At 41.7% G+C, this 14,286-nt stretch overlaps 5 protein-coding genes across 5 annotated transcripts in view; all 5 read left to right on the plus strand.

The window, feature by feature from the left end:
• Nucleotides 1-1,140, plus strand: part of ETH_00005610 (Tubulin-tyrsoine ligase-like protein, related) — a gene marked incomplete at both ends in the record, with an annotated part of 4,450 nt that extends 3,310 nt beyond the window's left edge. Inside the window, 2 exons of the mRNA XM_013376258.1 lie at nt 517-616; nt 991-1,140. Of these exons, the coding sequence (XP_013231712.1) occupies nt 517-616; nt 991-1,140 (250 nt within the window). The remainder of the gene's footprint in view (nt 1-516; nt 617-990) is intronic.
• Nucleotides 1,141-1,558: 418 nt separating this feature from the next.
• ETH_00005615 (WD domain, G-beta repeat-containing protein, putative) lies at nt 1,559-3,205 on the plus strand (the record flags this gene model as incomplete). Its single annotated transcript, XM_013376259.1, has 2 exons — nt 1,559-1,717; nt 2,177-3,205. 2 exons carry the CDS (start codon nt 1,559-1,561, stop codon nt 3,203-3,205), a joined length of 1,188 nt encoding a protein of 395 aa, XP_013231713.1.
• Nucleotides 3,206-4,167: 962 nt separating this feature from the next.
• ETH_00005620 (uncharacterized protein) lies at nt 4,168-6,108 on the plus strand (the record flags this gene model as incomplete). The annotated part of the gene is made up of 2 exons (XM_013376260.1): nt 4,168-5,147; nt 5,763-6,108. 2 exons carry the CDS (start codon nt 4,168-4,170, stop codon nt 6,106-6,108), a joined length of 1,326 nt encoding a protein of 441 aa, XP_013231714.1.
• A 2,455-nt stretch (nt 6,109-8,563) lies between these two features.
• ETH_00005625 (uncharacterized protein) lies at nt 8,564-9,007 on the plus strand (the record flags this gene model as incomplete). Its single annotated transcript, XM_013376261.1, has 1 exon — nt 8,564-9,007. The coding sequence occupies one exon, from the start codon at nt 8,564-8,566 to the stop codon at nt 9,005-9,007; it is 444 nt and encodes a 147-aa protein (XP_013231715.1).
• Nucleotides 9,008-9,789: 782 nt separating this feature from the next.
• ETH_00005630 (filamin, putative) lies at nt 9,790-11,558 on the plus strand (the record flags this gene model as incomplete). Its single annotated transcript, XM_013376262.1, has 4 exons — nt 9,790-10,531; nt 10,685-10,721; nt 11,117-11,156; nt 11,445-11,558. 4 exons carry the CDS (start codon nt 9,790-9,792, stop codon nt 11,556-11,558), a joined length of 933 nt encoding a protein of 310 aa, XP_013231716.1.
• Nucleotides 11,559-14,286: the final 2,728 nt, after the last annotated feature.

The following is a 14,286-nucleotide window of genomic DNA, read 5'->3' on the forward strand; positions in this document are numbered from 1 at the left end:
ACTTACTACTTATTGTTTGCTTGTTTATTATTTATTTATTTATTTATTTATTTATTTATTTATTATTTATTGCTTGTTTGTTTATTTATTTATTATTTATTGTTCTTATTTGTTTGTTTATTTATTATTTACTTATATATTTATATATTTATTTCTGTTTGTTATTAGGGTTTTTCATTTCTCTATTTCTTTTTCCCTTCTTTTCTATTTATTTGCTATTTAATTAATCTGCTGCTGCTGCTGTCGCTGCTGCTGCTGCTGTCGCTGCTGCTGCTATTGCTGCTGCTGCTATCGCTGCTGTTGCTGCTGCTGCTGCTTCTACTGCGAAGACTGTTGCCTCTGGTGCTGCTGCTGCAGTTGCTACCGCCGCCGTTACTGCTGCTGCTGCTGCTGCAGGTGCTGCTTCTGCTGCAGGTGCTGCTGCTGCTGCAGGTGCTGCACTTCTGCTGCTGCTGCTGCTGCTGCAGGTGCTGCACTTCTGCTGCTGCTGCTGCTGCTGCATTACTTTGTTTGCAGGGCTAAGTTTGATTTGTTGCGGGAAGAAAAAGCAGAAGAAGAAAAAAACTTCAAAGAGAAAATAAATGAACAAGAGGAAAAACATTTGAAGGAACTCCAGGTCTTTTTCAATTATTATTTTATTTTATTTTATTTTGTTTTGTTTTGTTTTGTTTTATTTTGTTTTGTGTTATTTCGTTTTGTTTTATTGCTATTTAACTTTATTTTTGCTTTTGTTTTTGTTTTTGTTCTGTTTGGTTGTTTCTCGATTTCGACCTGTGCTTAAGGCCGAGGGTTTAGGGTTTAGGGTTTAGGGTTAAGGGTTTAGGGTTTAGGGTTTAGGGTTCAGAGTTTGGCGTTTTCGTTTGAGGGTTCAGGATTCAGGGTTCCGGGTTTAGGGTTTACGGTCAACGGTTTAGGGTGTTGGGTTTAGGGTTCAGGGTCTAGGGTTTAGGGTTTAGGGTTTAGGGTTTAGGGTTTAGGGTTTGCGTGCAGACGCTGGAGGCGAAGTTTCAAAGCAAACTCTCAATTGAATTAAACCGCCAAAAAAGATTAGTGACAGAAAAAGAAAAAGAAAGAGAACTTTGGAAAAAAGAAAAAGAAAAACTTTTGAAAGAAGCCAGCGACAAAGAACAAGGTCCCTAGGGTTTAGGGTTTAGGGTTTAAGGTTTAGGGTTTGAGGGGCGGGGTCCGGGATCCAGAAGTGAGGGTGTAGGGTTTAGGGTTTAGGGTTTAGGGTTTGGATGACGGCGAGAAGCCCAGGAAGAACTAGCGCAAGAGCGCCACCGCGCTGGCGCAGCAGGGTTCAGGGTTTAGGGTTTAGGGTTTAGGGTTTAGGGTTTAGGGTTTGGGGTTTGTGCACAGAATGGCGGAGACAACTAAATCTGCAGGCGCAGCATTTTGAAGAAGAAATTAAAAAACAAAAAGAGAGAAAAGAAATTGCTGTTAAGGCCCATCAGCAGCTGCTGCACCAAATTGAAGATGACGCCGACAGGCAAACCCTAAACCCTAAACCCTAAACCCTAAACCCTTTGCGTGCAGGGAAATCGAGGGTTTGAAGGAAATGTACGAAAGAAAACTTTTGGAAGTTCAAAAAGAAAAAATAAAAGTGCGGGGCCAAGCTGGGGTGTACAGACAGCAGTATGAAGATGCAGCAGAAGAATTTCAGCAGCTAAAAGAAGCCACGAGAGCAAAAGAAGAAAAGTTCTCCAGACTCAAAGAGGTGCCTAGGGTTTAGGGTTTGGGGTTTAGGGTTTAGGGTTTAGGGTTTAGGGTTAGGGCTTAGGGTTTAGGGTTTAGGGTTTAGGGTTTAGCGTTTAGGGCATAGGGTTTATCGTTTGGGGTTTGGAGATTGGGGTGTAGGGTTTAGGGGTTACGGTTGAGGGTTTAGAGTTTAGGGTTTAGGGATTAGAGTTTGAAGTTTGGGGTTTATGGCTTAGGGTTTAGGGTTTAGGGTTTAGGGTTTAGGGTTTAGGTTTGATTCCACCCCTCGCGCTTTTCTTCCGCCCCTTTCCCAAAACCCTTTCCTCAATTCCATTTAATAATATATATATATATATATATATATATATATATATATATATATATATATATATATATATATATATATATATATTTATTTATTTATTTATTTATATGTTTGTTTGTTTGTTTGTTTGTTTATTTATTTATTTATTTGCAGGACCTGGAAAAGCTGCTGCAGGACCGTTCGCAGCTGCAGCAGCAGCTGAAGGAAAAAGAAGAAGCTTTAGGAGAAAAAGAAAAGAAGATTTATTTGCTGCGGCAGCAGCAGCAAAGTTTTGAGAAGCAAAACTACATATTAGGGTATAAGCTGCAGCAGCTGCAGCAAACCGCGGGGCCGCAGCAGCAGCAGCTGCAGGAGATGCAGCAGCAGATCAAGTGCATGGACCGCGAGCTCGTTTGCTGCCAGCAGCAGCAGCAGCAGCAGCAGCAGCAGCAGCAGAAGCTGCAGCGCCTGCTGCTCGCTGCCCGGCAGCAGCAGCAGCAGCAGCAGCAGCAAACGAAACAAAAACAAAAAGTCATCAACAACTTAAGTTGGGGAGTTTGCAAATGTCTGCAGCAAATTGACAATCCGAAAGAACTGAAGAGAGATTTGCTGCTGCTGTACAGAAGCAGCGGCGCAGCAGCAGCAGCAGCAGCAGCAGCAAAGCCCCCCAACGAAGACGCTGCAGCAGAACAAACCAGGCAGCAGCAGCACCTCGAAGCAGCAATTAAACAACTCAAAAAAAGAATTTCAAAAGATGCAAAAACTCACAGAGAAGACAATTCAAAACTCATGAAAGAAAATGCAGATTTAATTAAAGAAATTAACAGCTTAAGAGCTGAAGTCCTTTCCCTCCAAGCAGCAAAAAGGGGCCTCAAAGCAGCAAACAGAAACGCCAGCAGCAGCAGCAGCAGCAGCAGCAGCAGCAGCGGCGGCGGCGGCGGCGGCCTCGGAGCTGCTGCTGCTGCGGCTGTAGCTGCTGCGGCGGCTGCCGAAGAGGCGAAAGCTGCAGCAGCAACGCAGCCTGCAGCAGCAGCAGCAGCAGCAGAAGCACCCCCTGCAACAGATGCAGCAGCAGCAGCAGCAGCAGCAGAAGCAGCAGCAGAAGGAAGTGTTGCTGCTGAATGTGCAAAGCTAATTGATGAGCAGCAAAAAGAAATGGAAAAGATGAAAAGCAAATTTGGAGATAACTCAGAAGACAATTAAAACTTTATTTATTTATTTATTTATGTATTTATTTATTTATTTATTTATTTACTTGTTTATGTATTATTTATTTATTTGTTTGTCTATTTATTTGTTTATTTTATTTATTTATTTTTATTTACTTATTTATATATTTACTATTTTTATTTGTTTGTTTGTTTACTAATTTTTACTCTTTATTCACATTTTTATCTATTTACTTATTACCATTCATATATTTTTATTTATATATTTAAATATTAATAAATAAATAAGTAAATAAAATAATCAATAAATAGATAAATAAATAAAATAAATACATATAATTCATTAATTAATTGATCTAAATAAATAAATAGATAAACAAATGAATAAATAAATAAATAATGAATAAAATAAATAAAATAAGTAAACAAACAAATTAAATAAATAAATAAATAAGACGAATAAACTAATAAAATAATAAATAAATAAAATAAATAAATAAATAAATAAAACGAAATAAAATTACATTAAATAAATAAAAAGAATTTGATTTTGAAATTAATTTCTATTGGCTCTACCGGCCGTCTTTGGGGCTGCATGCGTTTAGAGTCCGTCGGTGCATCTGAGGAAAGTGGATTAAATAAGAGGAAATTAAATGAAATGAAATGAAATTAAATTAAATTATTTATTTATTTATTTTAATTAATTAAATTAAATCAATTAAATCAGATTTAAATGCTCTCTTTTTGTTCAAAAAGCAGCACGGGAGAGCTGCAGCAGCTCAGGTGACCCGGGAGGCAGCTGCAGCTGAATTGTGCGAAACTAAATGAATAAATAAACAAATAAATAAATAAATAAACAAATTTTATATTGTTTTAGAGTTATAAAACCAATTTTAACGGTAGATCTGGCAGCAGCAGCAGCAGCAGCAGCACCAGTAGCAGCAGCAGCAGCAGCAAGACAAGCAGCAGCAGCAGCAGGAGCCGCAGCAGCAGCAAATGGAAATAGCGGACCTGCCTTTAGTTCCAGAGGTGCTGCGCTGCAGCCGCGATGGAAAGATAAAGAGCAAAGCGACATTAGCAGCAGCAGCAGCAGCAGCGTCAGCAGGGCTCCAGCAGCAGCAGCTGCTGCAGCTGCTGCAGCAGCTGGACCCAGCAGCAAAACGGGACTTCTTTAATAAATTAAAAGAAAAAGGAAATAAACATTATTACCAAAATGAGTATGCAGCAGCAATTTCCTGTTACGAGCGGGCCCTCTTAGCTATTGATTTCGAGCAGCAGCAGCAGCAGCAGCAGCAGCAGCAACAGCAGCAGAAGCGTGACAGCCAGCAGCAGCAAGGGCACCAACTCGAGCCTGCACCGCCACAGCCCCAGCAGCAGCAGCAGCAGCAGCAGCAGCAGGAAAGCCTGCTGCAGCAGCTGAGTCTCTCATCTGGAGAGCAGCAGCAGCAGCTGCTGCAGCTGTTGCTGAATCTAGCAGCATGTTTGCTGAAGCAGCAGCAGCACCAAAAAGCAAAAAGGGTTTGCGAAATGGCCCTCTGTCTAGACAGCAGCAACTTCAAAGCTCTTTACAGAGCAGCAGCAGCAAATAAACATCTGGGAGATTTCAAAGCAGCAAAAGCAAAACTCAAGCAGATCTTGTCGCTGCTGCAGCAGCAGCAGCTGCTGCTGCAGCAGCAGCAGCAGCACGGGGCTTCCTCTGTGCAGCAAGACGCAGACTGTACTGATCTTGATGCTGCTGCTGCTGCTGCACCTATTGCACCTGCTGTCGCTGCTGCACCTGCTGCAGCAGCTGCTACACCTGCTGCAGCTGCTGCTGCTGCAGCTGCTGCTGCTGCAGCTGCTGCTGCTGCACCTGCCGCAGAAGCTGCTGCTGCACGTGCTGCTGCTGCGCTGCAGCAGCTGCGTTCTTTGTGTCTGCGCGAGCTGCAGCAAATAGAGCAGCAGCAGAAAAGATTTGCTGCTGTCTGCGAGCGCATGTTTAATGGAGAAGCGAAAGGAGAATTAAATAAAAACAAAAAAGAAATAAATAAAATAAAAGAATTAAATAAAATCAAAACAAAAGAAATAAATAAAATAAATAAATTCCTCTTCAACTTCCCTCTTCTCAGCTTCGCCAAAGGCTGCAGAAGAAGACTGCAGCGCCACTTGGCCTCCCTAAACCCTAAACCCTAAACCCTAAACCCTTGTTTTTTGTCACGCTTCCAAAAATGAATTAATTGAAGTCTAAAAGCCAGAAAGAAGAAAAAGAAAAAACTAATAAATCGTTCCAATTGCTAAACGGACAATTAAATATTTAATTAATTTAATTAATTATTTCAATCAATTTAATTAATTAATTTAATTAATTTAATTAATTAATTAAATTAATTAATTTGAAACAAGATGAATTTGTTTTATTTCTTGCGATCAAATCGAATTCAACTTGAATTCAACAATTTAGTTCGTGCTGCTGCTGCTGCTGCTGCTGCTGCAGAACGGCTCTGTTGTCTCCTCTGCAAGCGCTGAGAGCTGCAGCAGCAAAAAGACAAAACAGCAACTTTTAACTTTTTAATTAGCTTAAAACGAATTGTATAAAGCTGCTGCTGCTGCAGCAGCAGCAACTGCAGCAGCAGCAGCAGCAACAGCATAAATAGTAGAACCAAACACCAGCAGCAGCAACAGCAGCAGCAAACGGCAAGAGCCCTAGCATCCACAGCAGCAGCAAAAGGCACAGTAGCAGCAACAACAACAGCAGCAGCAGCAGCAGCAAGTACAGCAGCAGCAGCAGTAGCAGCAGCAGCAGTAGCAGCAGCAGCAGCAGCAGCAGCAGCAAGTACAGTAGCAGCAAGTACAGCAGCAGCAGCAGCAGCAGCAGCAGCAACGGACTCGCTGTTTGATCAGCTGGAAGTTGTGTCCGGGGTTTTGATCGCAGACGAGAAGTTTGTTGGAAAGTTTTAAAAAAGTTTTATTTTTATTTTTGAAAAAAATAAAAGCTGCTTCTTTTGTGGGGTTTGCTGAGGTGTACAGACACCGCGGCCCGTAGGCCAGGAACTTGTGGTTTATGCGGCTGCAGCAAAACGCAATAAATAACAAATAAATAAATAAATAAATAAATAAATAAATAAATAAATAAATAATGAATAAATAAACAATAATAAGTGAAAGAAAAAGAAATGAAGGAAGAAAAATTCGAAAGAGGCTTTCAACAAATGCCATTCGCTAAACCCTAAACCCTAAACCCTAAACTCTCAACCCTTGGATGAAACAAATCATGATAATTAAGAGGTCAAATGCTAAGGGAATTCAACATACGAATCACCCAAACCCTAAACCCTCGAATTGGTTTAGGGTTTAGGGTTTAGGGTTTAGGGTTTAGGTTTTTCGATAAAGCAAGTACATGGCAACGAAGGAAACAAACCCTAAACCCTAAACCCCAAACCCTAAAGAAAAAAGAAAAAATACATAAATTCGCAGATACTGAACTTTCAAGGACACAATTACAAGCATCCCCCACACGCTTTAGGGCTTAGGGTTTAGGGTTTAGGGTTTAGGGTTTAGGGTTTACAATTCGTTTCGGTCTTCTCCGAGGATTCTGTAGGCGGTGAAGAACCCGGCGAAAGTTCTTTTTTTACTTTCTTTTATTTCTTTTTCTTTTTTAATTTCTTTTTTTATTTCTTTTCTAATTTCTTTTTTAATTCCTTTTTTTATTTCTTTTTTTTCTTTTTCTTTTTTTATTTCGTTTTTTATTTTTTCCCCGCCGCCACTTAACACCACTCGCCCGCTGCTGTCGCGCTGCAGCAAAAGAGTCGTTTGAAAAATAATTTTTATTTTATTTTATTTTATTTATTTTTTTAATTTAATTAAATTTAATTTGATTTAATTAAGTTGATTTAATTAAATTAATTTAATTTGATTTAATTTATTTAAAAAATCCGAAAGAAATAATAAATCAGTAAAAGCCTTTTTGGCCTTTGCCGTTCTTCTGCAGCTTTTCGAAATTTCGTTTTTCCTATTTTTATTTTTATTTTTAGCGTTTTCATTATTCTTTATTTCTAATTGCTGTTTTATTTAGGGTTTAGGGTTTAGGGTTTAGAGTTTGGGTTTAGGCTTCAAGCTTCAGGCCTTAGGGCTTAAAAATTAGGGTTTAGGGGTTAGGGTTTAGGGTTTAGGGTTTATTCGCGTGTACTCACTATGTCAACGTTGGCTGGAAGGTCATCGCTGGGGGCCCCTTCTGTTTCCTTCAAACAAAAGTAAATATAAAAAATAAAAAAATAAATAAATAAGAATAAAATAAACAAATATAAATAAATAAATAAAAATAAATAAATAAATAAATAATGAATTATTCGGGTTAAATTCGTTGCCATATGAAACCGAAAAGCAGCTCTTTGGAATTGCACAAGTCCCGACATGCTGAGGGTTTAGGGTTTAGGGGTTAGGGTTTAGGGTTTAGGGTTTAGGGTTCAGAGGCACCACCAGCTCATATTTTGTGTCAAAACTGTCGGAGAGCAAACAGGGTATATTTCTGGGGGAGCTTGAAGCGAAAACACCAAACTTGGGTGAATTTAAATGAAAATAAATGCAAATAAATGCAAATAAATGAAATTAAATGAAGTTGAATGAATTAAATGATTAAATAAATGATTTACTGGCGAAAAAACCCGAAAAACGGGCCCGGCAGCAACAGCGGCGTGAAGTTGAATTCGGCCCATGAAGATTTCGAGTGTACGTACACCCGAATAGCCCAGCAACCCCTCCAGCTCCAGCGCGGGGCCTTGGGCTCCCGCGAGCCTCAAAAAGAATCTAAAAACGAATACAAGAATAAATAAAACATTTAATTAATTCCTTATTATTAAATTGTTTATTTATTTCCGAAAAAATCCAATTTTGAGCTAATTTGACCCCAAAATCACATTTTCAACTTTTCGACTTCCCTCCATTTGTCTTCTTTGCAAATTTTTCGTTTTTTATTTCTTTTCATTCATTTACTTATCTTTATTTATTTAATTGATTAATTAAATAATTATCTATTTGCTTATTTATTTATTATTTTATTTATTCATTTATTTATTTATTTATTTATTTGTTTGTTTCCCACTCGCTGCTTCCCTCCCGCCGCAGAATGAGGGGCCCCTCTCTCTTCAAATCTGGCAAAGACCCAAACCCTTCCCAGTCCAGAAACAGCGGCAGCCCGCAAACCCTAAGCCCTAAACCCTCAGACCCTAAACCCTCGCCAAACCCTAAACCCTCGGCCAGCAAACTCTCAGGAAGATGCAAATGCCAAACTCCCCACAAATGCTCAGCCCAATCTGGCATCTCAGGGGGGGCCCTATTCGGGGGCCCATTCAAATGTTTGGGGGCCCCCAGGGGACCCCCGAGGGGGCCCCCCAGGGGGGCCCCCTGGGGGGCCCCCATGAGGGGCCCCAGGGGGGCCCCCAGGGTTTGGGGGGCCCCCCTGGGGGGCCCCTCTGGGTGCAGCAGAGGACTGCAGGGGAGCCCCCCACGCGCCTGGGGTGGAGCAGAAGGGCTGCTGCTGCGGCTGCGCGCTGCTGCTGCTGCTGCTGCTGCTGTTGCTGCTGCTCGCGTGAAGGCGTACACGCACCGCTGCTGCTGCTGCTGCGGCGGCGAGCCGATTCTCCGGGACTGGGAGCTCTCAAACAGCAGCAGCAGCAGCAGCAGCAGCAGCGACGGGGGCGGTGGCGAAGCAGCAGAGCCAGTGGACCTTCCCCGCATTATACCCGAGCAGCAGCAGCAGCAGCAGCAGCGGCAGCACCAGCAGCAGCAGCGGCAGCAGCGGCAGCGGGGCCGACAGCAACTAGGGGGGCTGGCGTGGCGGCATTTTGTGCCTCTGGAGTAAATTGAAGTGGCGAATTAAGTAAAAAGAAATAAATTGAATTAAATAAATCAAATAAATTAAATTAAATAAATAAATTGAACTCAAAAGGCCGCAGACATAGCTGCGCGCGCTGCATGCGCCTGCTGCTGAGCCAGGCTCGTGCTCGCGGCTTTCGCTGCTGCTGCCGATCTGCCTCCAAAAACCCTCAAATTTGTTTATTTCTTCCGGAAAATAAAACCAATTTATCATTTCAAACTTTTTTTGCTGCTTTTTTCCCTCAAAAAGCCCCAAAAGGGGCCCCAGGGGCCCCGTTCACGACTGGGGGGCCCCCCAGCCGCCGCGGATATTGTTTGAACGCAGCGCGCTGCGGCGGCTCGTTTTTCTGCGTTTTTTCATTGAATTGAAATGTTTTGAAGTTTATATTTTTCATTTTAATTTATTTAATTGAATTTAAACAATTAAAAGAGGAGCTGGAGCGCAGCGGCTGGCCGCAGCCGCCGCGGTGTCTGAGGCTGCTGGCTAGCCGCTCAGCCGCCGCGTTCTCGGAAAAGGGGAAAACTCGCGTTTAAACGGACCAAATGGGTTTTTTAGTTAATTTAACTTCAATTTAAATTTAATTTAATTCAATTCAATCCTTTCGGGGCTTTTTGCGCCTCAAATCGAGCCGAGAAGAGCTTGGCGGCGCTTGCGGCGCGAAACTTGAGGTGTACGTACACCGCAGCGCTCGCGTTTTGGCTTTAACTTGAGGTGTACGTACACCCCAGCCCTCGCGTTTGGCGCTTTTGCTTTTTTGCCTTTCAAAAATGCAAAATAGTAAATCTGGCGGGGAGGCCCCGCAAAGGGGTTTAATGGACATTTCCGTTTCCAAAATCCGGAAGAGCATAGCCCACATGCTGCAGCAAAGCTCCCTCCAGAAGCAGCAGCAGCAGCAGCAGCAGCAAGCAGCATCAGCAGCAAACTCGCCCCGCTCCTCCGACATCTCCCCTGCTGCTTCTCTTCTCTCCTCCCCTCGCTCGCAGCAATTCCTCATCAGCAGCCGCAGCAGCAGCAGCAGCAGAAAAGAATTCCGCTTTGCTGCAGACCCAAAGGGGGCCCCCAGGGCCCCCTCAGGGGGGCCCCCCGGGGGCCCCCCGGGGCCCCCTGGGGGGCCCCCTGGGGGGCCCCCCGGGGGGCCCCCAGGGGGGCCCCTCGAGGGGGGCCCCCGGGAAAACGGGAGAGAAGCTGGGGTGTATGTACACCCCAGCAGCTCAGTGAGCTCCTCAGAGTCTGGAGGATCTTTTATTGATTTGGATTTGACTAATGATGCTGGCAGCAGCAGCAGCAGAGGAGGAGGCAGCAGCTCGGCTGCTGCTGCTGCTGCTGCTGCTCAGTGGGGCAGCTTTTTAGACCAAATCATTGAAGCCCCAGAAGCGGAAGCAGCAGCAGCAGCAGCAGATGCGGGGGTGACTGCAGCTGAAGGCAAGGACCTGCTGCTGCTGCAGCAGCAGCAGCAGCAAAGCCCCTGGGAGTCCATTTTGAGGAAAGATGCAGCAAATGATGCAGCAGGTGTGGGGCCCTGCTGCAGTGTACAGACACCACCTTTCCCTTTTATTTGCTGCTGCTTCTGCTGCTGCTGCAGCTGGCTCGCCTGCTGTTTCTTCATTCCATAGTTGGTGGTGTGTGCTGGTGCTGCTGCTGCTGCTGTTGCTGCTGCTGCAGATATCCTTCTGAAGTATACGGACATCAACGTGGCCAAGTGAAACTGCTGCTGCTGCCCTTGCATTTGCTGCTGCTGCTGTTGCTGCCCCTGCTGCTGCTGCAGCTGCTCCGTTGCTGCTGCTGCCGTTTCTGCTCGTACTATTGCTCCTCCTGCTGTTGCTGCTGCTGCTGTTCCTGCTACTGCTGCTGCTGCAGTTTCTTCTATAGCTTATCTGCTTTTTTTTCTACACTGCCGCCGCTGCCAGTGCTAATTTTGCTGCTGCTGCTGCTGTTTTCTTTGCTGCTGCTGCTGCTTCCTGCTGCTCTTTCCTGCTGCTGCTGCGGCTGCTGCTGCCGCACTGGCGAGGCTGCGGCACCACCGAATCTGTTGAGTTTATTACCAGGGTTTAGGGTTTAGGGTTTAGGGTTTAGGGTTTGTGACTCATTGTGCAGGTTTCGCCCCCAGCCGCCTCCGGCCCTTGACTTGGAGGACGTGAGTCTAGGGTTTAGGGTTTAGGGTTTAAGGTTTAGGGTTTATCCAATACAAGCAATTTGAATTGATTGAATTTAATTTAATTTAAATTAAATTAAATGAAATAGATGAATTCCTTTTGGATGCGGTGTGTTGCGGTGTACGTACACTGGAGCTGGGCGGAGTGTATGTGCACGTGCATGATGAAAAATGGATTTCTTCGATTTTCGGCAATTAAGAGCTGCAAAAAGAGAAAATAAAAGAGTTTTAAATGAATTATTTGATTAAAATGGATTTATTTTTCTTCAGGATTTGGAAAAAGGAGAAAAAACCAAGAAAAACTCCAAAATCGATCCTTCTCAGTGCCGCGTTTACGGAGAAGGTCTTCAGGCCCTTTTTGCAGGAGTCTTGAACGAAGTATAATTCTATTTATTTATTTATTTATTTATTTATTTTTTATTTATTTATATTTATTTATTTATTTATTTATTTATTTAGTTTTGGTGTCGGTTTTTTTTTGGGTTTGCTTTCCAGCTTTTCATTTGCTGTTAGATTCTCATTTTTAGTATTTAATTCTTGGACTGTTCTTGCTGCTGCTGCTGCTGCATTTGCTGCCGCTTCTGCTGCTTTTGCTGCTGCATATGCTGCTGCTGCTTTTGCTGCTGCATATGCCGCTGCTGCTACATTTGCTGCTGCTGCATTTGCTGCTGTTGCTGCTACTGCTCGCATGCATAGAACTTCCTTATCTTTCGTTTCTCCATTTCTGCAGCTTTCCTCTTTAAATGAATCGTATTTTTATTTCAATTAATTATTATTTTAAATTATTAATTATTATTTTTCTATTTATTTATTTATTTATTTATTTATTTATTTATTTATTTATTTATTTATTTATTTATTTAGTTCACAATTCAAGCTGTCGCCCCAGACGGCCAATTTGCTTCACACGGCGGCGCCAAATTTGTGGTGTACATACACCCTGTCGTGCTGCCGCAAGCAGATCCTGCTGCTGCTGCTGAGGAGGACGAGCAGCAGCAGCAGCAGCAGCAGCAGCAGCAGCAGCTTGCGCAAGTGCTGGATAACCAAGACGGCACCTATACTGTACGGTGTACAAACAGCAGCAGCAGCTGTTGTTGCAGTTTGTTGTTGTTCTGCTGCTGCTGCTGCAGTTGCTGTTCTGCTGCTGCTGCAGTTGTGCTGCTGCTGCTGTTCTGCTGCTGCAACTGCACTGCTGCCGCTGCTGCTATTGCTCTGCTGTTGCTATTGCTCTGCTGCTGCTGCTGCCACTGCTCTGCTGCTGCTGCTAGTGCTCTACTGCTGCTGCTGCTGCTGCTGCTGCTGCTGCTGCTGCTACCACTCCTCCTGCATCTATCAAATCCATTCTTTTTGCACTAATTAGTGATTATTTTATTTATTTATTTCATTTATTTATTTATTTATTTGTTATTTATTTATTTATTTATTTATTATCTTTTATTTATTTTTTTATTTATATTTAGGTTTTCTTTTCTTGTTCTGCTGCTGCGCTGCACTTGGTGACGATTTTGCTGGACGGCAAATATCCTGTGGCTTGTAAGAAATCCAAAAGTTTTATTTTTATTTTTATTTTATTTGATTTTATTTTATTTTATTTTTATTAATTTGCTATTTATTGCAATTAATTGGTTAATTAATTAATTAATTAATTAACTGATGCTTTGATTAAGTAATTAGTTAATTAATTTGATTAACTGATTGATTAATTATATCAGTTAATTAATCTGTTGTTGTGTTTGTTATTTGGCAGTTTCCCTATGGACTCCAAAATCGCTCAACCCTAAACCCTAAACCCTAAACCCTAAACCCTAATTTAGTGTATTTGCTGCAGCTTCTCCGTACACAGTCTCCGTCGCTCCAGGCCGATTAAATCCTCTCCAAACTTTTGCTTTTGGAGAAAGTTTGAAATTCTTTCGAGGGGGGGGAGAAATGAATGTGAGGATTATTTTATTTTATTTTATTTATTTTATTTATTTATTTTATTTTGTTTTGTTTTGTTTTGTTTTGTTCATTTTTATTTATTTATTATTTATTTATTTATTATTTACGTATCTATTTATTATTTATTTATTTATTATTTGTTGATTATCGATTTTTTTATTTATTATTTACTCATTTATTTATTTATTTATTATTTACTCCTTATTTAATTATTTATTTATTATTTATAATTTATTTATTTGGTATTTATTTATTGATTTTTTCATAACCCATTTATTCACTTTTCTATTTATGCATTTTTCATTTATTTTTCATTTTCTTTTATTTTCTCAGTTGTCTTTTTTCTAATTTAAAATGGATTGTTTACCGAAGAGCTTTGCTATTCTATTCTCAAGGGTTTAGGGTTTAGGGTTTGGGTTTTAGGGTTTCTGCTGTTTTCGTTTTCCAGGAATTTGTAATTCAGGCGAGAGATGCATATGGCAATGTGCACAAAAGGTAAGGGTTTAGGGTTTAGGGTTTACCTTCCGGTTTTTTGGCCTACGATTTAGGGTTTAGGGTTTAGGGTTTAGAGTTTAAGGTTTGTCTGCTTGCAACTCCAAAAGCATTTCTTTTTCCCCGTTTCTTTGCAGATGTGGGACTTGAAATAATTATGTTTTTGAGACAAAAATATATTTTAAAAAGTAAATAAATTTTATTTATTTATTTATTCATTTATTTATTTAGTTAGTTAGTTATTTATTTACTTTATTCACTTATTTCATTTTTCTTTTTTCTGTAGAGGGGGAGAGAAGTTTACTGTCGAGGGTTTAGGGGCCATAAACCTCGTGGAGGTTTTGGACTTCAATGACGGACTCGTAAACCCTAAACCCTAAACCCTAAACCCTCGGCCTTGAGCCCTAGACGCTACGCTTTAGACCCCAAAGCTTAAAGTCTGGGCCGTAAAGCTCGAACCCTAAACCCTAAACCCTAGGCCTTAAATTCTAAACCCTAAACCCTAAACCCTGAGGCAGCGCGGATGCTGAAGTGCACGTAGCTGCCTAAACCCTAATCCCATTATTTGTTTATTTTTAATTTTATTTTTTCTATTTATTTATTTTCAAGTGCTTAAATGGGTTTCTTTCAGTACAGAGGAAAGTTCTTTGTCCGCGATGGCTGCGAAATGCAATACTGCCAA

This window comes from Eimeria tenella, genomic scaffold, assembly GCF_000499545.2.
Source record: "Eimeria tenella Houghton genomic scaffold, Eth_scaff33, whole genome shotgun sequence".
In the NCBI taxonomy this organism is placed as follows: Eukaryota; Apicomplexa; class Conoidasida; order Eucoccidiorida; family Eimeriidae; genus Eimeria; species Eimeria tenella.